Here is a 22,377-nt window from a genome sequence, read left to right on the forward strand (position 1 = left end):
CCAGCACTCAGGGTTGCTTCACCAGGACTGGCTGAATTGCTGCCTCTCCACCTTGGCCGCCTCCGAGAATCGTCCATGGAAATCAAAGCTTACACAGCTGGGCTGGGTCTCCTAGCAAATCAGAATATCGGCAGGGTATAAGTACTACATTTCTGAGTGCCAAGGGTGAGGTTTGAGGACCACGGTATACAGAATTCTCATGTTCCAGGGCTTGGGGTGTAACCCAGTTAGACTAACTCCAGCGAAGACTACAACCAAACCTTAAAAGATCCAATGTTACCAATAAGTCCACTGACAGCGAGAGCAAACTTCCACATTCTTCCTGGGCCAACAACACGATTTAGTCCGCACTGTAGACCAACGTCCAGCACGCAACAAACCACAGTAACAGACTGCTGAGGAGCAGGCAGACGTGCGGCCGGCGCCGTGGCGCAGTAGGTTGGTCCTCTGCCTGTGGCGCCGGCACCCCATAGGGCCACCGGTTCTAGTCCCTGCTGCTCCTCTTCCAACCAGCTCTCTGCTGTGGCCTGGGAAGGCAGCAGAGGATGGCCCAAGTCCTTGGGCCCCTGCACCCGCGTGGGAGACCCGGAAGAAGCTCCTGGCTCCTGGCTTTGGATCAGCACAGCTCTGGCTGTTGCGGCCATTTGGGGAGTGAACCAACAGAAAGAAGACCTTTGTCTGTCTCTCCCTCTCTCTGTAACTCTACGTCTCAAATAAATAAATAAAATCTTTTAAAAATAAAAGCAGGCAGACGTGACCTGCCTCAGGGAAGAGGCGTCTGTAGTGGTAGACGTGACCATGACCAAGACGTCGGACTCAGCGGGGAAGCTGTCAGGTGCTGCTGCAGACACGCCCACGGCTGGAAGGAAAAGGGAGACTCGGGAAGTGAACAGTGAGAGATTCCAAGAGAGAAATTAAAACTATAGAAAGAACGCATTGAAAATTCTAGAACTGAAAATTCATATTTAAAACAAACAAAACAAAAAACCAACAGGGATTAACAGTAAATTGCAGGGGCTGGCGCTGTGGCATAGCTGGTAAAGCCGCCACCTTCAGTGCCAGCATCCCATATGGGCGCCGGTTCAAGTCCTGGCTGCTCCACTTCCGATCCAGCTCCCTGCTACGGCATGTGGGAACACAGCAGAGGACGGCCCAAGTGCTTGGGCCCCTGCACCTCGTGGGAGACCGGGAAGAAGCTCCTGGCTCCTGGCTATGGCCTGGCCCAGCCCCAGCTGTTGAGGCCATCTGGTGAGTGAGCCAGCAGATAGGAGATCTCTCTCTCTCTCTCTTTGTCTCTTCCTCTCTCTCTCTCTCTGTACCTCTGACTTTCAAATAAATAAATAAATCTTTTTTTTAAAAAATGACATTGCTGATTTTACAATTACGAAATAGAGCACAAAGAACTTAGTGGAAAATTCAAGAGAGAAATTAAAAGAGAATTCTAAGAGAGATTCAGTTGCTCCAAAAGAAAACAGAAACTAAAGAAAGCAGAAGTGCAAAATACAGGGGAAACGAAAGGCAAAACAGCAGATCAAGATCCAAACACGCAGCATCACATTAGAGGTAGATGTGACTAAACACCCCGGGATTGTTAGAAGAGACTTGAAAAAAATAAGACCTAAGTCCAAGCTGTCTGCGCCCCGTGCACTCCAGGAATAAGAACACGAGCAGATTAAATAGCAGTAAGATAAGAAAGGGACACACACGCACATGACACTGGCACCCTGCAGTGGTGACACCGGATCAAGTCGGCTGCGAGACAATGCGAAGGACCGGAGCCAGGGACATTTCTCCACGCTAAAGGAACTCATCAAGGAGAATAGCAATCACAAACGTATGCGTGCTTCGTAGACGTGCCAAACACATGGGGCAAGCGCCAGAAGGGAAGGGACAGACAGGTGCACGGGCACAGGTGGAGATCCGACGCTTCTCTCAGTGACTGACGGATCAGGTGGACCAGGAGTCAGTGAGGACGGCGGCCTGGCCGCACCGTGGCCCACCTTGGTCCAACTGACGCACAGGCAGAACACACTTTACGCGCACGTGGGGTGTGCAAGACCCCGGCAGAGAGATTATGTAGATCTCAACGAATCGACCTTATGGGACGTTTCCCCTGACTGCGACAGAATTAAATTAGGAGTGGTTGGCAAAGTGCGCCGTCAATGACCACGCACTGGGAGAGTCAACGTTTGCTGCATAGGGCTCACACCTCTTGTGCGGACATCGGTGTAATCTCTGCTTGTAGCCGTGGTCTTGTAGGTTAGACAAAATCAGGGTCACGTTGTGATACCCACAGTGTCTGTCATGGTGCTTTGCTGAAACAAGACCTCAACAGACACTTGATGGATGGGCGAGAGCACCACCCTTGGGGGAAGACAAAGTCTGCCCAAAGAAGGAATTCCTTAGCGTGAGACGTCCAGAGGGCAGGGAAGGGAAACAGGTGGGAATCGTCTTGCAATAAGAGAGCACAGGTGCACCCAGGTGCACACACGCACTCCCACACAGGGTTGGCGCCGTGGCCTTGGACGGCTCGCTTAGAGTAAATGCCGGTGGGGAACCAGCGTCCTGCAGCTGCCCTACTCCTCACGCATGAGGCCCCCCCTCCCCCCTCCATGCGGACAGAGCAGGAGGTGGGACCTCAGCCCTAGCGTTTCCAAGAGGCCGCAGGGCTCACAGCCCCAGGCCAAACCAGACCTGCCGGTCAGGCCTGGACAGCCCAGCCTACGTCTCAGCTGCGTGTGGACAGCTGCCCAGGGCCTCTGGACCAGGGACACACGTCGGCCAGAGCACGGGGACGCAGTGGCGGTCCTGCTCTGGGGCCCTGCTTGTATTTTATCCTCTCTCCAGACCCGGACGGACTCAAACCCTGGGAACCAGCGTCGGCTTTGGCGGGCCTGTTTGTCTTCCTGCCTAGAGACAAAAAACCATTTCCAGGCCGGTGGGATCTAGCAGGGCTTTGTGACGGGCGGGAGAGTTTTCTGTCTCCAGGAGCCTCAAGCAAGCAAGCCAAATGTCTCCAAAACACGAATAATCTTAATTTGCGTTACTGAAGGGTCAGAGCGCCCCACGAGGGAGTTCTGTGAAGAGCTGTTACGGAAAAAATGACGAGTGGTCACCACTCCGGGAACTCTGCAGTTCCTGGTCCAAGTGCTGACCTCATTTGGAAGTGGGGTCACTGTAGATGTCGCTAATTAAGAGGAGGGCGCATCTGGGGGGTCGGCAGCATGACTGCCCACGCTGGAGGCTGACGCACGTGGGGAGAACAGCAGGTGAGGCGCCAGAGGGCGCTGTGCAGCCTAGGGGCGCCCAGGGGCGCTGGCGGCCACAGGAGCCGCGGGAGGCCTGGGACAGAACCAAGCCCCCTCAGGCCTTGACCCCAGCCTTCTGCTCTCCAGACTACGAGACGATAAATCCTGTCGTCGCCAGGAGAACACACAGTTTACAACGACTGAGGCTAGCTTCTTTCCAATTCTGTTTATTTGTTTGAGACACAGAGACCGAGAGAACTCTTCCGTCCACGGCTTTATTCCCGCAAATGCCCACAACAGCTGGGGCTGAGCTAGGCCAAAATCAGGAGCCAGGAGCCCAAAGCGGGGCTCCCACAGGGCGGGGGTCTGACCGGCTGGGCCACCGCCGGCTCCCACAGGGCAGGGCTCTGACCGGCTGGGCCACCGCCGGCTCCCACAGGGCGGGGGTCTGACCGGCTGGGCCACCGCCGGCTCCCACACGGCAGGGCTCTGACCGGCTGGGCCACCGCCGGCTCCCACAGGGCAGGGCTCTGACCGGCTGGGCCACCGCCGGCTCCCACACGGCGGGGCACTGACCGGCTGGGCCACCGCCGGCTGCCTCGCAAGGTGCACACAGCAGGCAGCTGGCGTCAGAAGCGGCACTGGGACTCGAATCCAGGCAGGCTGGCGTGGCACGTGGGTGTCCCAGGCAACGTCTCAGCGGCTGTGCTGAGCGCCGAGCTGAGCGACTGTGTGGAAAACCACGCTGAGTGCTCAGGAACAGCCGCCCTGCCGTGGGCCGGCCGAGCAGACCTCGTCTCAAAGGACGGAGGTCGGGCCAGAGGCAGCTGCCGCCCAGACTGGGGTCCCCTCTCTCTGGCACGACGCCGACACGCCCAGCTGCTGTGAGCGTTCCGATCACTTTCTCTGATTTGACTCTGAGGCGGTTTCCTGCTTACAGAGAAGCGCCAGGAACTCCACAGCCCACTCCCGCGACGGCCTCACCCGACTCCCTCCAGGATTCCACGGGGGGTTCTCCGACACTGGTGACAACACAGAACCGAGACTGAGCACCGAGGCCTTGCTGGGCCCCGTCAGGGCCACGGGCACCGGCTCTCACCGCCTGGTCCCGGCAGCCCACCAGGCTTCTCGCTGCCTTTTCCCCTTGGTGGTGGGTACGGATTTGTAGGCACGCAGTGGACACAGGTTCGTCGTCCGTGAGCCGAAAACCCCAATCCTAAAGGCTCCCACGTTCGAAACTACAGCACTGACGTGATGCCACGAGCAGGAAGTCCCACACCTGTAATCCCACACCCCCGTGACAGGCTGACCAACACGCAGGTGCGCTGAAGCAGTGAGCGTCTTCAGACTGCGTGTAAGGTGCACACAGAGCGTCAAGCAGGTCGGCCTTGGGGCTCACCCCAGGACGTCTCGCAAATATCACCCAATCCAAAACTGAAACATCTGAAATCGGAAACACAACACTGCTTCCCCAAGCGCTCAGGGGAGAGACACTGCGCTGGAGCCATTTTCCAGAGCGGTCCTTTCACACCACACACACAGGTGTCCCGGCACCGTCCCCGGCTCGCTGGCTGACGCAGCACCACTGCCGGCTGGTGGTTTCCCATTCCTACGCACCTGTGACTTTAAGAACGTCTCTGCTCCCCCGTTTCCGTATTTGTTTATGTGTTCGAACCGCATTTTAAAACGTTAGCGTGCATTACACCACACATTTGAAAACCGAGTGAGTTACTAACTGACCACTCTGAGATGTCCAGTTCGGCTGCAATCACCCACTTTCTCTGTGACATTCGGTCCCAGACAGCCTGGCTTCAGCGTCATTCTCTCTGAATCTCCGGCCCCATCTGTGTCGTCTGAGTCGCCAGCCCCGTCTGTGTCGTCTGAGTCGCCAGCCCGGTCTGTGTCGTCTGAGTCGCCAGCCCTGTCTGTGTCGTCTGAGTCTCCGGCCCCGTCTGTGTCGTCTGAGTCTCCGGCCCCGTCTGTGTCGTCTGAGTCTCCGGCCCCGTCTGTGTCGTCTGAGTCACCGGCCCCGTCTGTGTCGTCTGAGTCTCCGGCCCCGTCTGTGTCGTCTGAGTCGCCAGCCCTGTCTGTGTCGTCTGAGTCTCCGGCCCCGTCTGTGTCGTCTGAGTCGCCGGCCCCGTCTGTGTCGTCTGAGTCTCCGGCCCCGTCTGTGTCGTCTGAGTCGCCGGCCCCGTCTGTGTCGTCTGAGTCGCCAGCCCGGTCTGTGTCGTCTGAGTCTCCGGCCCCGTCTGTGTCGTCTGAGTCACCGGCCCCGTCTGTGTCGTCTGAGTCGCCGGCCCCGTCTGTGTCGTCTGAGTCGCCGGCCCCGTCTGTGTCGTCTGAATCTCCGGCCCGGTCTGTGTCGTCTGAGTCGCCGGCCCGGTCTGTGTCGTCTGAATCTCCGGCCCCGTCTGTGTCGTCTGAGTCGCCGGCCCGGTCTGTGTCGTCTGAGTCGCCGGCCCCGTCTGTGTCATCTGAATCTCCGGCCCCGTCTGTGTCGTCTGAGTCGCCGGCCCCGTCTGTGTCGTCTGAGTCGCCAGCCCCGTCTGAATCTCCAGCCCCGTCTGTGTCGTCTGAATCTCCGGCCCCGTCTGTGTCGTCTGAGTCGCCGGCCCCGTCTGTGTCGTCTGAGTCGCCAGCCCCGTCTGTGTCGTCTGAATCTCCGGCCCCGTCTGTGTCGTCTGAGTCGCCGGCCCCGTCTGTGTCGTCCGAGTCGCCGGCCCCGTCTGTGTCGTCTGAATCTCCGGCCCCGTCTGTGTCGTCTGAGTCGCCAGCCCCGTCTGTGTCGTCAGCCCAGTACTGATGATGCGGTCCAGGTCGCCGGTCACATAGAGCAGAGATGCGAGCAGGACCTGCCACACCCACGGTCTCAAGGACACGCTGAGGGAGCACAAGGCCAGCCCGGTCCCCGGGGCACAGCACGGTGGAAGCTAGGGGATGTCCTGAACCGGCTCTCCTCCTCGGCTGAAACGCACAATTCGTGTCCCTGAGCAGAAAACGCCGTCACGTGGTCTCCAGCCCCAACAGGAGCCGTGCTTCCTTGGTTGAGATGGCATGGCGTTCGCACGTGGTCAGAACGCACACTTAAGATTTCTTGCAAAATGTGTGTGTTTGTGTGTATATCTGTGTGTATATGTAGGCATGCGTGTTGTCAGTGTGTCTCTGGTGTACATGTGTTTATATGCATGTGTGTATGTATGTGTGTGGGTGTGTATGTGTGTGTGCATATCTGTATATATATGTGTGTAGGTGTGTATGTGTATATCTATGTGTCTCTGTGTGTATGTGGGTGTAGGTGTGTAGGTATCTGTGTGTATGTGTGTATGTGTGTATGTGGGTGTAGCTGTATATGATGTATGTGTGTAGGTGTGATTGTGGATGCGTGTGTATGTATGTGTGGGGGTGTGTATGTGTGTATATCAGTGTGTGTGCATATCTGTATGTATATGTGTGTAGGTGTGTAAGTGTGTAGATATGTATGTGTGTATCTGTGTGTATGTGTGTGTAGCTGTATATGTATGTGTGTGGGTGTGGATGCGTGTGTATGTATGTGTGGGGGTGTGTATGTGTGTATATCAGTGTGTGTGCATATCTGTATGTATATGTGTGTAGGTGTGTGTGTAGATATGTATGTGTGTATCTGTGTGTATGTGTGTATGTGTGTATGTGTGTGTAGCTGTATATGTATGTATGTGTGGGGGTGTGTATGTGTGTATATCAGTGTGTGTGCATATCTGTATGGATGTGTGTAGGTGTGTAAGTGTGTAGATATGTATGTGTGTATCTGTGTGTATGTGTGTGTAGCTGTATATGTATGTGTGTGGGTGTGGATGCGTGTGTATGTATGTGTGGGGGTGTGTATGTGTGTATATCAGTGTGTGTGCATATCTGTATGTATATGTGTGTAGGTGTGTGTGTAGATATGTATGTGTGTATCTGTGTGTATGTGTGTATGTGTGTATGTGTGTGTAGCTGTATATGTATGTATGTGTGGGGGTGTGTATGTGTGTATATCAGTGTGTGTGCATATCTGTATGGATGTGTGTAGGTGTGTAAGTGTGTAGATATGTATGTGTGTATCTGTGTGTATGTGTGTGTAGCTGTATATGTATGTGTGTGGGTGTGGATGCGTGTGTATGTATGTGTGGGGGTGTGTATGTGTGTATATCAGTGTGTGTGCATATCTGTATGTATATGTGTGTAGGTGTGTGTGTAGATATGTATGTGTGTATCTGTGTGTATGTGTGTATGTGTGTATGTGTGTGTAGCTGTATATGTATGTATGTGTGGGGGTGTGTATGTGTGTATATCAGTGTGTGTGCATATCTGTATGGATGTGTGTAGGTGTGTAAGTGTGTAGATATGTATGTGTGTATCTGTGTGTATGTGTGTGTAGCTGTATATGTATGTGTGTGGGTGTGGATGCGTGTGTATGTATGTGTGGGGGTGTGTATGTGTGTATATCAGTGTGTGTGCATATCTGTATGTATATGTGTGTAGGTGTGTGTGTAGATATGTATGTGTGTATCTGTGTGTATGTGTGTATGTGTGTATGTGTGTGTAGCTGTATATGTATGTATGTGTGGGGGTGTGTATGTGTGTATATCAGTGTGTGTGCATATCTGTATGGATGTGTGTAGGTGTGTAAGTGTGTAGATATGTATGTGTGTATCTGTGTGTATGTGTGTATGTGGGTGTAGCTGTATATGTATGTATGTGTGTGGGTGTGATTGTGGATGCTTGTGTATGTATGTGTGGGGGTGTGTATGTGTGTGTATATCTGTGTGTGTATATAGGCATGTGTGTTGTCTGTGTGTCTCTGTGTGTTGTATATGTGTGTATATGCATGTGTGTATATCTGTGTGTATGTGTGTATGTGTGTGTAGCTGTATATGTATGTATGTGTGGGGGTGTGTATGTGTGTGTATATCAGTGTGTGTGCATATCTGTATGTATATGTGTGTAAGTGTGTGTGTAGATATGTATGTGTGTATCTGTGTGTATGTGTGTATGTGTATGTAGCTGTATATGTATGTATGTGTGTGGGTGTGATTGTGGATGCATGTGTATGTATGTGTGGGGGTGTGTATGTGTGTATATGTGTGTGTGCATATCTGTATGTATATGTGTGTAAGTGTGTAAGTGTGTAGATATGTATGTGTGTATCTGTGTGTATGTGTGTATGTGGGTGTAGCTGTATATGTATGTATGTGTGTAGGTGTGATTGTGGATGCGTGTGTATGTATGTGTGGGGGTGTGTATGTGTGTGTATATCAGTGTGTGTGCATATGCACACATGTGTGTATGTGTGTGAACGTGTTTCCGTGTGTGTATGTATGTGTAGGCGTGCCTGTGTGTACGTGTATCTACAACCCATCACTCCTGCTTGGGTCAGACTCACAGACACCACTGTTTGAGCAGAAATGGAGAGGCTTCCCTAAACTCTGGGGGGCTGGTCTGCCCCGCTACGGACAAGAGCGTGTCACTGGGACCAGGCAGCGCGGGCTGAGACCGGGCGTCTCCACCGAGACCCACCCCCGGAGATCGAGGCTGCGCTCACCTGCACCTTGGGAGCTGCTGGCAGCTGGGTCCGGCCCGCGCCGCACAGCGGTCCAGGGGCTGCTCCGGGGGAGCCTTGCACCAGGGCCTGCCCTGCGGCTGGAGCGGCTGGACGTCAGGGCTGCCTCCAGGGCTGGACGTCGGCAGTTCCCCACCCGGATCTGGCGACACCTGCGTGCTGAGTGCTGAGCCGCTCGGCCTGGACGTGGTCCTGGGGCCCGGGAACAGCTGGGCCGCAGACCAGGGCTGTGTTTGGCCTGCAGAGTTTCAGCTGCGCTTCAGAACGCGTTTTATCTGTTAAATTGGGTAGACGCAGTTAACGATCACACTGAATACCGATTTCTGACTTGTTTTGGATAAATGGGGCCAGCAGATGGTATGGGTGGGGGGCACTTGAGGAACCCCCTGTGCTGCCCCGTGGGTCCCCCCTGCCAGTCGCCTGGGCCCAGCCCCTCCCCTCTGCTCCTCAGGGCTGGTGCCCCGCTGTCCACAGCCTTCCGCTGCTCTCACCCAACAAACAGCAGCACCTGCGGGTCAGGGACGCGAGTAGGAGAAAAGAACGGCCACAGCGGCCCACGCAGGCGGGCGGGCGGGCGGGCAGGGCGGCGCTGGGGAGGGGCTGCCCCCACAGAACCTTCTAGGTCGCTGTGCCTCAAGGCTGCGGCTCTGGCTCTGCCATCAGCACGTGACCTCAGTGGGCGCCAGCCCTGTCGGGAGGCCCTGAGGGTCGTCCCAGCTCGGGAGCGGACCAGGACTGCTGCGTGCACAGGAGGGCCCCCAGCACAGGTGTAGTCCACTGGAAATGGGATCATGTTTCAGGACGTCGAGGGGTTGAGAGAGACGGCGGACAAGAGCTTATGGGATCTCAGCTAGGTCAGTGTTGGAGCGACAGCTCTCCCGCGTGACCCGGCTGACACCACCCTTCTCAGAAGCACGCCAACCTGCGAACCCCTGAGCCTGCTGTGTCTGGGAGCGTAGACTGATGGTGGAGGAGCCAGCCTGGGTCCTGTGCAGGCGTGGCCGCGCCTTCCTGCCCTCTGCCAGCCTCCTCCCTCCTCTGCGCTTCTCCCACGGTTGGGATGGCCAAGGCTCAGCTCGCCCGGCCTGTGGCGACACCATCTTCGGGGAGACCATCCGCAAGGAGATCCCAGCCAAGATCGTTTCTGGCATGAGTGGTGTCCTGCTTCCCGGGACATTCCCCTCGAGCACCCACACGTTTCTGGTCCCTGAGAGGCTACGCCCCGGCTTCTGCAGCAGAGGGGACGAGGGACGCCTCTTGGACGTTTGAAGATCGTTGGCAGGAAATGCGCCGCGGACCGGGCCTGAGCGGTGACCGAGGCTCCCGACGGCGGGCAGTCTGTGTCCCGTTCACCTCCACGATCCTGGGGGCGGCAGATGCACTGGCCTGCTGGCCTGCTGCTCGGCGGTGTCTACCCCTTGGGGCACAGCCTCTCTGGCCAGCAGGCCAGGTCGCGTTGGATCTGGGAGATAGCATGTTCTCACCCCAACCGTCCACCCTGTGCGAGAATCCACTCTTTCCGTGGACGACTGAGCCCCTGCGGTCTCTGTGCTTCTGCGCGTTGCGCGTTGCTTTGTGGTGCCCTTGTCCTGTGGATGGAGCTCTGGGGCCCTTTCTGTGTCACGTTGTCCTTGGTCCCTATTCCGCCAGTCTTTGTCTTCAATGCCGTGTGCGCAACGGAAGTGGTCTCTTCTAGGATTTACGTTTGCGCGTGCTCGGAGCAGCTTAGTCACAGCTCATCACAGTCCTTTCGGTTCCTCGCTGTTGGATCGCAGCCACGCCCCCTTGGCCGTGGCAGCTACGTGGACGCCTGGGGAGGGGAGAGCCCTGTGCTCCACGGTTCTACTTTTCCCCACACTGCATACCTATGGGAGCGCTCAGCTCATAAATCCATACAGTAAGAGGCTGACGACAACAACCAGCAAATTAGAACCACCAGAGACTGAACTGTAACAAAGGTGGTGTGGGTGTGCGCTCGCTCGCTCCCTCTCTCTGTCTGTCTGTCTGTCTCTCTGTCTTACCGGGCTGTTATAATGTGAGATGACGGTGCCCACGTGACGAGAGGACACGAGGTGGACCACGTGGGCACCCTGACGTCCCCCGAGGCTCTTCCCTAAGGGTGACCTGAACGCCAGCCCCGCAGGACCTCGGCAGGAGACCTGGTAACCCCGACAGCCACGCGGCGACCACCGGGCGGGGGATACACAGCGGGGGCACACTCGAGGAACGCAGGGGGATTTCCATCACACCGCCCACAAGGCCGTTTAAAATGTGTGAATGGGCCACGTCTGGAAATGTCGGTTTAATCATCTGAGAGTGAGATTGTGGGTAGCAGACACCACGGAGAGCGGGGACCACTGTGTACCGCCTTAAAGAATCGAGACTTTTGTACGAGGGCTGACAGGGTGAGGCTGACCGGCTCCTGCTCCTGCCCTGGGCTGGGAGAGATGGGGAGCCAGCACGCAGCGCCAGCTCGTCCACGAGACTCGGGGTGGGGACCACCTGAGTGGCTTCCTGGCCAGACGCAAACCCCTGTGGTATTGTCCACGGTTTCCATCACGTTGTGAACATGTGCTCAGTGCAGGTTATCGTCACCATCCCCAGTGCATTCCTGGACGCAGCACGGCCCCCTCCTTGGCCTGCTCCCCTGCTCCCAGGCGGGGGTGGGCTGATGCTCTCCGGGTCGCCCAGCCACACTCACAGGTCCGCCCAGGAGCTGTGTCCACTGCACGGATCCCCTCAACCGTAAAGAATGCAAACATCATCGCTTTACCAAAAACGGAGACTCACTGTGGGTGGAGGGGGACATCGGCTCCACGGAGCGTTGCTGGAAGGGTTCTGAGCACAGGGCTGGCGCTGAGGCCCTGCTCTGGTGGGGGGTGGTGGGGGCTGCGGCCCCTTCCACCTCCTTCCTGCCTACCCGGGCCACTGTCATGGCTCAGAATTGCCTTGAGGTTTGGACCCTTCACAGCGGTGAGACCCAGCCCCCCACTGGGGGTCATGGGCTGTGTGTGTGCACCGCAGCTGGGAACTCCAGCCGCTGAGCAAGGTTCCGCAGGAAAACCGGTTCTCTTCTTGTCTCCCACCACCACCCTCTCCCTCTCTCCCTCTCTCCCTCTCCCTCTCCCTCTCTGCTCTCTCTCTCTCCCTCTCTCCCTCTCCCTCTCCCTCTCTCCCTCTCTCTCTCCCTCTCTCCCTCTCCCTCTCTGCTCTCTCCCTCTCCCTCTCCCTCTCTGCTCTCTCCCTCTCCCTCTCTGCTCTCTCCCTCTCCCTCTCCCTCTCCCTCTCCCTCTCCCTCTCTGCTCTCTCTCTCTCCCTCTCTCCCTCTCCCTCTCCCTCTCTCCCTCTCCCTCTCCCTCTCCCTCTCTGCTCTTTTCCCTCTCCCTCTCCCTCCCTCCCTCTCCCTCTCCTGTCTCCTCTTTCTCCACGCCCCATGAGAGGAGAGGGTACCAGCAGATCCTGCTTCACAGGTGTGCAAGGCTCTCCTGGTTCAAAGGACCCCCCCCAGTATGCGTGCCCACCTCCCCCGGCAGGGCAGCCCCAGCTGAGGCGCCTCTGTCCAGCCGCGATGCAGGGGCCTTCAGGCTGGGGTGGGTGTGCGTTGTGCGGAGCCTTGCGGGGGGCTCAGGCCCAAGCTCGGCCCTCAGTCCAGCCTGACCAGCAACATGCGCCCACTCCCTCACTTCCTGTGTGTGTCGCTCAGTTTGCACCCCCGGTGGGGAAGTGGCGGTGGAGCCCAGGCCCCTCCCAGCAGCACGCAGCCTCCTGGAACCATGGGGCCGGGAATGCAGGGCCGCGGGGACACTCCAGCAGGAGCGGAGCTGGCAGCAGCGCCGCCATGACAGTTCCTTCCGGAAGCCCGGACAGGCCTGCACCCGCCTCCTGACCCTCAGGGGGCCCAGCCCTGGTTCCAGGCCGGACCCCAGAGAAGAGTGCAAAGTGGAATCGGATCACAACCCTGGCTGTGCCCATTGAGAAGTGAGAGGAGGCTGAGCGCGGGTGGGGCTTGGGTGCAGCACCCCAGCACTGTCCAGCCGCCCACCCCTCCCTGCAGGCAGCACGGCGCGTCAGGCCTGCCACATGGGGCCTTGGGCGCCTGGCTCGTAGCTCCCCAGTGTTGATGAAAAGTCGGAACTGCAGGGAAATCGACCAAGGTCCTCGGGCGGCCCAGGGTCCTTCACGGAAGTGACCACAGCTGGGGGGTCTCAGAGCACAGGGCCCTGCGAGGCGGCCGACGTCCTGGAACAGGAAGCGTAGCTGACAGGTGTCCCTCTGCCCGGAACGCAGGCTCCCATCAGGCAGAGCGCCTGTGTTACCACACCCCACCCCCACAGGAAGTGCACCTGCATCACCACGGGAGGTGCACCTGATACCCCCAACACACACGCACTCACACACAGACACACAGACACAGGCTCACACAGACACAACTTACACATCACACACACACATATACACACACATATATATACACACACTCACAGACACACATATACACACACTCACAGACACACATACACTTATACACACACAGATACACACAGACACACTTACACACACTCAAACACACTTACACAGAGACACACACAGACACACAGACAGGCTCACAGACTCACACACACACTTACACATCACACACACAGACACAGACACACACTTATACACACACTCACAGACACACACAGAGAGACACTCAGACACACACACTCACAGATGCGCGCACACACACACTCACACAGGCATACATATACACACTCACAGAGACACTTACACACACATACACTTACACACTCACACACTCTCACACACTCACACATTGCTTTGTGGGGCTGGGGGAGGGGGACCAGGACATCCGTGTTCCTTCTATGATTAAACTCGAGAGGTGAATCAAGAACAAACCGGAGCTGTGTTGCAAACCTCCGGCCCCAGACGACGGCCCGGCGCTCACGTCAGCTCTCGGCGCTCATCCCGGAACGCTGGCTCCTCGAGGCTTCTGGGTGTCACATCGAATGATTTCCTTGAGTGAGCTGGGCTTTGGGTTACGGCCGTTGTTGTCACTCGCGGGTGGGGACAGAAGCGGGGCAGCGGGCGCAGCACCAGGAGCAGCGTCCGCTGAAAGCTCTGTGGTCCACACAGCACCGAGGGTGCGGGGGAACCCCTCCGAGGCTGGGCAGGTCGAGGGCCGCTCATTTCACTACCTGGTGGCCAAGAGGAAAACAGGAGGGCACAGGCGGTGCTGACGGCTGCGTCTAGACTACTGGCTGTCCCAGGTGCCACAGGCTTGTCCAGGTCCCCCGGGTGCCTGGCTGGCCGTCTGTGGGGCAGACACGCCCACAGCAATCTTGGTCAAAACACGGCAAGGGGACCAGGCTGGGAAAAAGAGCCCTCAACACGTGCTGGGGTAGACGTGGCCCTTCCGGCCGTGTGGGCTCACCGTCACACCTGGGTTGCCCAAACAGGCAGGTCCAGACATTCAGCTGAGAAGCCGCTGGAGATCTGCCCGGGGACCCATGACAGGAGGCTTGGGGACGGCAGGCACCTCTGGACAGACAGGGACTCGGGACAGCAGTCCCTAGAGCTGCAGGCGGCCACGTCTGGGCGGCAGCTGCGGCAGGCTTGCAAGCCAGAGGAAGCGCCCGGGGCTGAGAAGCCGGCAAAGGCTGCACGCTACCCAGGATGCACTGAGACAAAGGCCAGGGACTGAATGTGCTGTGCAGCCCGGGACCACGAGCAGAGCCAGTGTGAACAGCCTGACGCGCACAGAGTGGGAACGCAGTCTTGTGTAGGCCAGGTCACTCCACAGCGGCAGGGGCTGGGCCCGGCTGCAGCCAGGAGCCAGGAGCCTATGCAGGCCTCTCTCGTGGGTGCAGGGACCTGAGCACTTGGGCCATTTTCTGCTGCCCTCCCGGCTACATTAGCAGGGAGCCGGGTCAGACGTGGAGCAGCCGGGACTTGAACCCAGTGCTCCTATGGGATGCGGGCACTGCAGTGGTGGCCTAGCCAGCTGGGCCACAACGTGGGCCCCATGAATCTGTGAAGCTTACTTTTTTGTAAGCTGTTTTCATTCAGTGGCAGCCTGGCCTCTCTCGGGTCCTTGGACTCTGCGTTAGAACCACACTAGGCACTGTCCCTGCAGCAGAGGGAGAGCCGGCACCCACCCACTCGCTTCCTCCCCCAGGTCCCTGCTGGTCTCCCGGACAGCCAAGGCCTCGGCCGTCCACCACCCGCTGGACGTCCCTGCGGGTCTGGACCACACACTTTGCAGACACCGCAGGCACCCGGGTCTCAGCACTTTCCAGGCTACAGCGGTCCCCTCCCCTCTCTCCCTGCTAGGGGTTGGCTAAGCCACCATGCATTGAAGCCCACACGTGGGCGTCATCCTAAATGGCTTCCTCCCCGGATACTGACCCCCCACATCCCCAGGGCCCGGGCACTGCGCTCCCCCGGTCCCTCCAAACCCCCCACCTCCTGTCCCACCTGTGGTCATCGCCTCCATCCACAGCTTCCTGCCCACTGCCCTGGCCCTGCACGGGGACCTCGCTATGGGGGTGCTTCCTGGCCCTCCCCCCACCCACACAAAGGGGGATTCTCTCTGGGAGGGCCTTCCAGGGCACACAGGCCTGGAGAGCCCCACCCGAAGAGCTGAGACACAGGCTGCCGTCACCACGTGAATGCTTCCAACGTGGTTCCCATTCACCTGAGTTTTCCCATCACGCCTGCTCCCCCAGACCAGCCTGGGGGTTGTTCCATTCACCTGAGTTTTCCCATCACGCCTGCTCCCCCAGCCCAGACCCCCGGCCCTGGGGAAGCAGAGGGGAGCTGTGGTGTTGAGGACCGTGATGAGAGTCCCAGCCCAGCCTGGGGGTTGTTCCATTCACCTGAGTTTTCCCATCACGCCTGCTCCCCCAGCCCAGACCCCCGGCCCTGGGCAAGCAGAGGGGAGCTGTGGTGTTGAGGACCGTGATGAGAATCCCAGCCCAGCCTGGGGGTTGTTCCATTCACCTGAGTTTTCCCATCACGCCTGCTCCCCCAGCCCAGACCCCCGGCCCTGGGGAAGCAGAGGGGAGCTGTGGTGTTGAGGACCGTGATGAGAATCCCAGCCCAGCCTGGGGGTTGTTCCATTCACCTGAGTTTTCCCATCACGCCTGCTCCCCCAGCCCAGACCCCCGGCCCTGGGGAAGCAGAGGGGAGCTGTGGTGTTGAGGACCGTGATGAGAATCCCAGCCCAGCTGGGGGTTGTTCCATTCACCTGAGTTTTCCCATCACGCCTGCTCCCCCAGCCCAGACCCCCGGCCCTGGGGAAGCAGAGGGGAGCTGTGGTGTTGAGGACCGTGATGAGAATCCCAGACCAGCCTGGGGGTTGTCACCCGGCTCTTGCACCTGAGTGTGAGGGCTCAGGCGCTCCCCCTGCCAGGCTCTTGTGAGCCCCCGAGAGTCTGTGGGCAGAGCGAGGGGCGCGGGAGCACGTTCTGACCCTGCAGAGCACCCTGGGCCGGCTGTCGCTGCCCTGGAGGGCTGTCAGGCGCTCAGACGCACTCCCTCCCTCCCCGCCCCCTCGCACAGCTGCACGGAGACCCGTCCTCTGCTCCCCTGTGCTGACTCGGTGTCTGGCACCCAGGAGGGGCTGCTGGCAGGCCCCCGCCTGCTGGGTAGAAGGGAAGACAGGCCATGGGAGGTGAAGTCTCAGGGGACACTGAGGACTGCCCACTCGACGGATCACGACAGTAACAGGTGGAGGTTTCGGCGCTGAGCCCAGGATTTCCCCAGGGCCCGCACTGCGCTCCCCCAGGCCCTGCATGAACGCAGCTGCCTGAGCGCGAGCTGACCATGCAGCTGTCACGCCAGCTGCACACACAGTGCTAGAGGGTTGATGCGTGCACCCTGCTGCCAGGTTCTCCCGGGCGTTGGTGGCTGTTAGTGTGACTCCGGTACGGAGGCTCTAGCATGGGGCTCCGTGTGGGCCCTGCAGGGATGGATGGAGACGGACGGGGATGACAGATGGGCTGGACAGGGACGGACGGATGGAGACGGACAGGGACGGACGGATGGAGACGGACAGGGACGGACGGATGGAGACTCTCAGAACAACACACGTTTGTACCAGGAAGTGCTGGCTTTCTTTCCCTTCCTCCCTCCCTCCCTGTACTAAGATTTCTTTATTTATTTGAAAAGCAGAGTTACAGAGAGGCAGAGGCAGAGAGAGAGAGATCTTCCATCCACTGGTTCACTCCCCCAGATGGCTGCAACAGCCAGAGCTGCGCTGATCCAAAGCCAGGAGCTTCTTCCAGGTCTCCCACTGCTATCCCAGGCCATAGCAGGGAGCTGGATCAGAAGTGGAGCAGCTGGGACTTGAACTGGCGCCCATACAGGATGCCAGTACTGCAGGCAGTGTCTTTGCCCACTAAGCCACAGCCTCACTCCCCAACCCCGTTTCTTCATCTACTCAGTGCTGTCTCTACCACCCGCAAGGCACCATGGGAAGTCCTACTCAAGGTCAGGCGTGACAGTGCTTGGCTGGGGGATGTGGAACACCTGTCATTCCCGAGAGGGGGCCTGTCTCCTGGTGGGGGCTCCAGCTGAGTGAACGCTGGAGCCCAGGCCTCAGGGGCCACCCAAGAGCCTCCCCTGGGCTCGCCCCGCGATGTCCTGCTCCCAGGTGCCAGTCCTCACGGACTCGTCCCGGCTGCTTCTGGCTCCTTGCGTTTCTTCCTCCCCTTGGCTTCTCTGGAAACCTGACCTTCAGAATCGCCAGCCCGGCAGGATTGCCACGTCTTGGTGTTGGACAAGCTCGGCCAAGGAACAACCGCAGATACCCCTGCAGGGCAGGGCAGGCCCCGTCACCTTCGGAGCCCTGCCCTGCGACCCCACAAAAGCCGGGCGTGAGCAGAGGCCGGGGTGGGGGTGTCAGTTCCTGGCAGCTGCTCCGGGCTCCACCTGGGCCAGGCCCCCAGCAGGGAGGAGACCAGCGCAGGTTAAACCAACTCGGCTCTCTGGGCAGCTGATGGAGGGGAATCTTCATAAACAGCAGCAGCTGCTGCTTCCTCAGGCACGGCTGGAAACGTGTCCGCTCGGCTCAGGTGACACTGTGAGTTTGTGTGAAACACCCGGTGAAAACATCAAACGGTAACCTGGCAGATCAGTGAGTCCCGGGTTCACACGTGCACGTCTCACATAGACACAAGCCGGCCAGACCGCGGATAAATGTAGAACTCGGACCCGGATCTGCAGCAGTACACCTGTAAAACAACCCCTTCTTGGGCCGGCGCCGTGGCTCACTGGTTAATCCTCCGCCTGCGGCACCAGCATCCCATATGGGCGCCAGGTTCTAGTCCTGGCTGTTCCTCTTCCAGTCCAGCTCTCTGCTATGGCCCGGGAAGGCAGTGGAGGATGGCCCAAGTGCCTGGGCCCTGCACCCGCATGGGAGACCAGGAGGCAGCACCTGGCTCCTGGCTTCGGATCAGCGAAGCACCGGCCATAGCGGCCATTTGGGGGGTGAGCCAACGGAAGGAAGACCTTTCTCTCTGTCTCTGTCTCTCTGTCTCTCTCTCTCTTTCACACTATCTATAACTCTACCTGTCAAAAAAAAAAAAAAAAAAAAAAAAAAAAAAAAAAAAAAAAACCTCCTTGTCTAGGGAACGCAGCCCAGGGAGCCAGCCGCTGCCATCTCCACTGACAACTCAGGTAGCTGAACAACAGCTTCTGGAACAATCGGCCGCACGAGGCAGCTTCCCTAGTGTGTGTCCCTCCTTCCAGAGAAAGTCCAACACATTCCCCTAAGGGACCGGGGGACATCTGCCTTCCAGCTGGCCGCCACCTGCCTCCTGGCCACAGCCTCCACTTGGCACACCTGGAGGCTCCCTCCCTGCCAACCCAGGAGCCAGTGGCTGCCTCCCCCGCCGGGGCAGCTCTCACACAGCTGTGCCCCTTCTCCCTGGGCGCTCGTTCTAGCTCCGCAGAGGCTGATGCATGCGTGAGCCCCCTGGACCCTGCAGACGGACAGAACATGCATGGCTCTGTGTCCTGCTAGATGTAAGCCTCGCGTGACCCCGCGAGCCGCTGCTGGGAAAGATCCCGCAGTGACCCCAGGGGGACGATCGTCACAGTGTGGGCACTGCTGTGACGGGGCCTGGCCTCGGCTCCAGATACAGTCTGGACGCGGTGGGGCTCGGAGCAAAGGGGAAAGGCGGGGTCGGATGGAAAGTTACTGAGAGAGAGGAAACCCCACGGGTGAGGAGGATTCTGGGTCACCGACCTGACGAGATTCTTGCTGCAGATCGCCTGGGGAACCAGACCTGACCTGGGGGTGGCGGGGGCCCAGGACCGGATGAGAGGCTAAGGGACCAGGTGCAGGATGGGCTGGGGTCTCACTGAACCGCTGCAGCGGGGTTCTTGCTAAACTCAGATAACGGAGATGCACACGGAAGTCCAAACATAGGGGCGCCGGCTGAGGGCTTGGAGGAGCTGGGAACGTGGGCCGCGCTTCAGGGCCGCCCGTCGTCACCTGAGTGCCCCCCGGGGCCTTCCGGAGTTCACGTGACTTCAGCACCATAACCTCCCACCCCGAGGCAACACCGGACATCGAGGGTCTTCAGGTAAACCAGCGGGCTTTCCTCTTCGGCTCTGACGCGTTCATTGGCTTCTGCACAGGCCTCTGCTCCACCCAGCCCCCTCCTCACACTCTCCCAGTAGAACACGCTGGTGAAGGCTCCGTGGGGTGTGGCTGAGGCCCTGGGGGGCCGTGGCCCCTCACAGCCCCCCCTTCCACCCAGACGCCCCCTGCAGGCAGCCTGCTGGGATCTTCCTCCAGCCAGAGCCCAGCGCTTCCTGCCAGTCCAGGGTGCTGACCTCACTGCACGGAGGATGCACTAGCGCCGAACCCGGGATGCTTCCGTGCGTAAGCGTGCGAGCTCCCATCACACTCGGTGTCACAGGCGAAAAGGTACGAATAATGTTACAGAAAGTCAAAGCAAGCCGTCTTAGCCTGCCAAGGCCGAGGACCCCTGGGGTCTCACTGGGCCTGAGGGGCGGTTGACCTCTGAGTTGTAGGTTGTATTTGGTATATGCGCACTTTCTGGGGAGAAGTTCCATTATTTTTGTTAAAGAGCAATTTTTAAAAAAACTGAAATCGTGACAGTCATAGAAAGCGCCAATGAGCACACGTCAAATACCCTAGTTCACTCTCAGTTCTCGGGGGAGTGAGGAGGATGTCCGAGCTGATGTCACGAGGAGGTCAAAGTGCATTACAGTCACAAAGGGACACAGGAAGGCCCTTGCAAAGTCGGAGCTGGCTCACAACCACAGGGCGACAACCAACCGCACGCAACCGTCAGAACCCACGCTGCTGTGGACGGCTGTTCCTTTCCCAAAAACGGACTTCCTATAAATCATGACGTTGTAAAGCAGCCCTTGGCCAGTAAGAGGTCAAGGTTGACGGGACCACCAGTTCTGTCTTCCTGCTGCCTGCTCTTTTGCGACCACAACCATCTCAAAGACCCTCTTGAATACAGGAAGGCTGAAGGCTGGTCTCCTTAAACTGCCTTTTTTTAAGAATTTATTTATTTATTTGATAGGTAGAGTTACAGACAGAGAGGGACAGAGAGAGAGGTCTTCCATCCCGTGGTTCACTCCCCAAATGGCCACAACGACTGGAGCGGAGCTGAGCTGATTCGATTCAAAGCCAGGAGCCAGTAGTTGCTTCTGGGTTTCCCACATGAGTGCGGGGGTTCAAGCACGTGGGCCATCTTCCTCCGCTCTCCCAGGGCAAAGGCAGAGATCCGGATCAGAAGAGGAGCAGCCAGGCCATGAACCAGTGCCTGTATGGGATGCCAGTGCTGCGGGCCAGTCTTGACTGGCCCTCATCTGCCCGAGTTTTTACACAGGTGCAGCAAGGGTGTTAATTCGCCACTGGGCCCGTCTTCAGCCTGGCCCAGCCTTAGCTATTGTAGCCTTCAGTGTAGCAGTGTTCACACTGGCTTCCCAGGAGTGCAATGGCTGGGTCATATGGTAGGTCTATACTCAGATTTCTGAGGCATCTCCACACTGTCTTCCACAGTGGATGTACCAGTTTACACTCCCACCAACAGTGGATTAGGGGGCCTTTTTCCTCACATCCTTGCCAGCATTTGATGTTTGTTGACTTCTATATGAAAGCCATTCTGGCTGGGGTGAGGTGAAACCTCATTGTGGTTTTGACTTACATTTCTCTGACGGCTAGTGATCCTGAGCATTTTTCATTGTGTCTGTTGGCTGTCTGGATTTCCTCTTTTGAAGAAATGCCTAAAATGGAATTTAAAAAATTGATCATAGGATTCCTTTGAAGTAATCAGAAGCAAATCCACAAACTAATGAAATATGTACATGATATGAAAGAAAATTTCTCCCATGAAATTGAGATCTTAAATAGAAATCAAAATGAAATTTTGGAAATGAAGAATTCAATAGAACAAATAAAAAATGTGGTAGAAAGCCTTAACAACAGACTCAGTAAAGCAGAAGAAAGAATATTCAAGTTAGAAGACAAATCTATGGAAATTTTACAGTCAGACCAAAAAAAGAAGGAGAAATTAGGAAACTAAATAACAGTGTTGGAAATCTATGGGATACCATCAAAAGACCCAACATACGGCCTTAGGAGTTCCTGAAGGCTTGGAAAGAGAGAGTGGATTAGAAGGCCTTTTTAGTGAAATAATTAGAGAACTTCCATAATTTGGAGAAAGAAAGGACATCCAAGTACAAGAAGCCCACAGAACTCCTAATAGACACAACCAGAAAAGATCCTCACCATGGCACATTGTAGTCAAACTCTCCACAGTAAAACATAAAGAAAAGATTCTAAAAAAATAAATCCACCTATTGCCTATGCCAATGTCTTGCAGAGTTTCCCCAGTGTTCTCTAATAATTTGATGGTATCATGGCTTGTGAGAGACCTGGAAGAAGCTCCTGGCCCCTGGCTTCAGATCGGCACAGCTCTAGCCATTGAGGCCATTCGGGAGTGAACCAGCGGATGGAAGACCTCCCTCTCTCTCTCTGCCTCTCCTTCTCTCTCCCTCTCTCTCTCTGCCTCTGCCTCTCTGTAACTCTGCCTTTCAAATAAATAAACAAATCTTAAAAAAAAAAAAAGACAGGGTCTATAAATGAGAATGTAAGGTACTTACCTAAATAGATTGAGTAGATATGGATACTGACATCGTAGCTCATCTTTAAACAATGAAGACCGGGGAGTTTGTCTTGCACTCTTACGTGTCTCAAAGGATGAGCTCAAGTCATGAAAATGAGTGATCACAAAACCAACAACAGGCCAGACCTCACTGGAAGGAAGGCTACGCCACAGCACGTTCTCGTAACAGGTGGGAGGAAGTGTGCACCTGGACCGAGGAGGTGAGGGACCCACGGGTACCCCACAGCATGCAGAGGGCGCGACACTAGACATGGGGCAAAGAGCGTGGCTGTCCACGTGGGGACCGGAAGCACTTGTAAATCAACCAGAGGTGTTTCCTCTCCCAAAGGCTCCAGGGCCCGGGCAGTGACCGCAGCCTCTGTGCTCCCGTGGG

The 22,377-nt window shown here is 57.3% G+C and overlaps 1 protein-coding gene across 1 annotated transcript; it reads right to left on the bottom strand.

Moving 5' to 3' along the window:
* Window positions 1-4,979: 4,979 nt before the first annotated feature.
* LOC133762580 (dentin sialophosphoprotein-like) lies at window positions 4,980-11,761 on the bottom strand. The gene is made up of 3 exons (XM_062195557.1): window positions 11,617-11,761; window positions 8,809-8,900; window positions 4,980-6,128 (listed from the first exon to the last, which is right to left on the bottom strand). The coding sequence occupies exons 1-3, from the start codon at window positions 11,759-11,761 to the stop codon at window positions 4,980-4,982; spliced, it is 1,386 nt and encodes a 461-aa protein (XP_062051541.1).
* Between the last annotated feature and the right edge of the window lie 10,616 nt (window positions 11,762-22,377).

The sequence above is a fragment of the Lepus europaeus genome, chromosome 6 (assembly GCF_033115175.1).
Source record: "Lepus europaeus isolate LE1 chromosome 6, mLepTim1.pri, whole genome shotgun sequence".
NCBI lineage: Eukaryota > Metazoa > Chordata > Mammalia > Lagomorpha > Leporidae > Lepus > Lepus europaeus.

What these genes read in the sequence shown, in the direction of transcription:
- LOC133762580 (XM_062195557.1), bottom strand. Translation starts at nt 11,761, where the DNA reads ATGACAGTGGCCCGGGTAGGCAGGAAGGAGGTGGAAGGGGCCGCAGCC. An exon ending in GATGTCCCCCTCCACCCACA is followed by an intron (nt 8,901 to 11,616) that starts GTGAGTCTCCGT and finishes CTCCAGCCGCAG; the next exon opens with GGCAGGCCCTGGTGCAAGGC. An exon ending in CAGCAGCTCCCAAGGTGCAG is followed by an intron (nt 6,129 to 8,808) that starts GTGAGCGCAGCC and finishes GTGCTCCCTCAG; the next exon opens with CGTGTCCTTGAGACCGTGGG.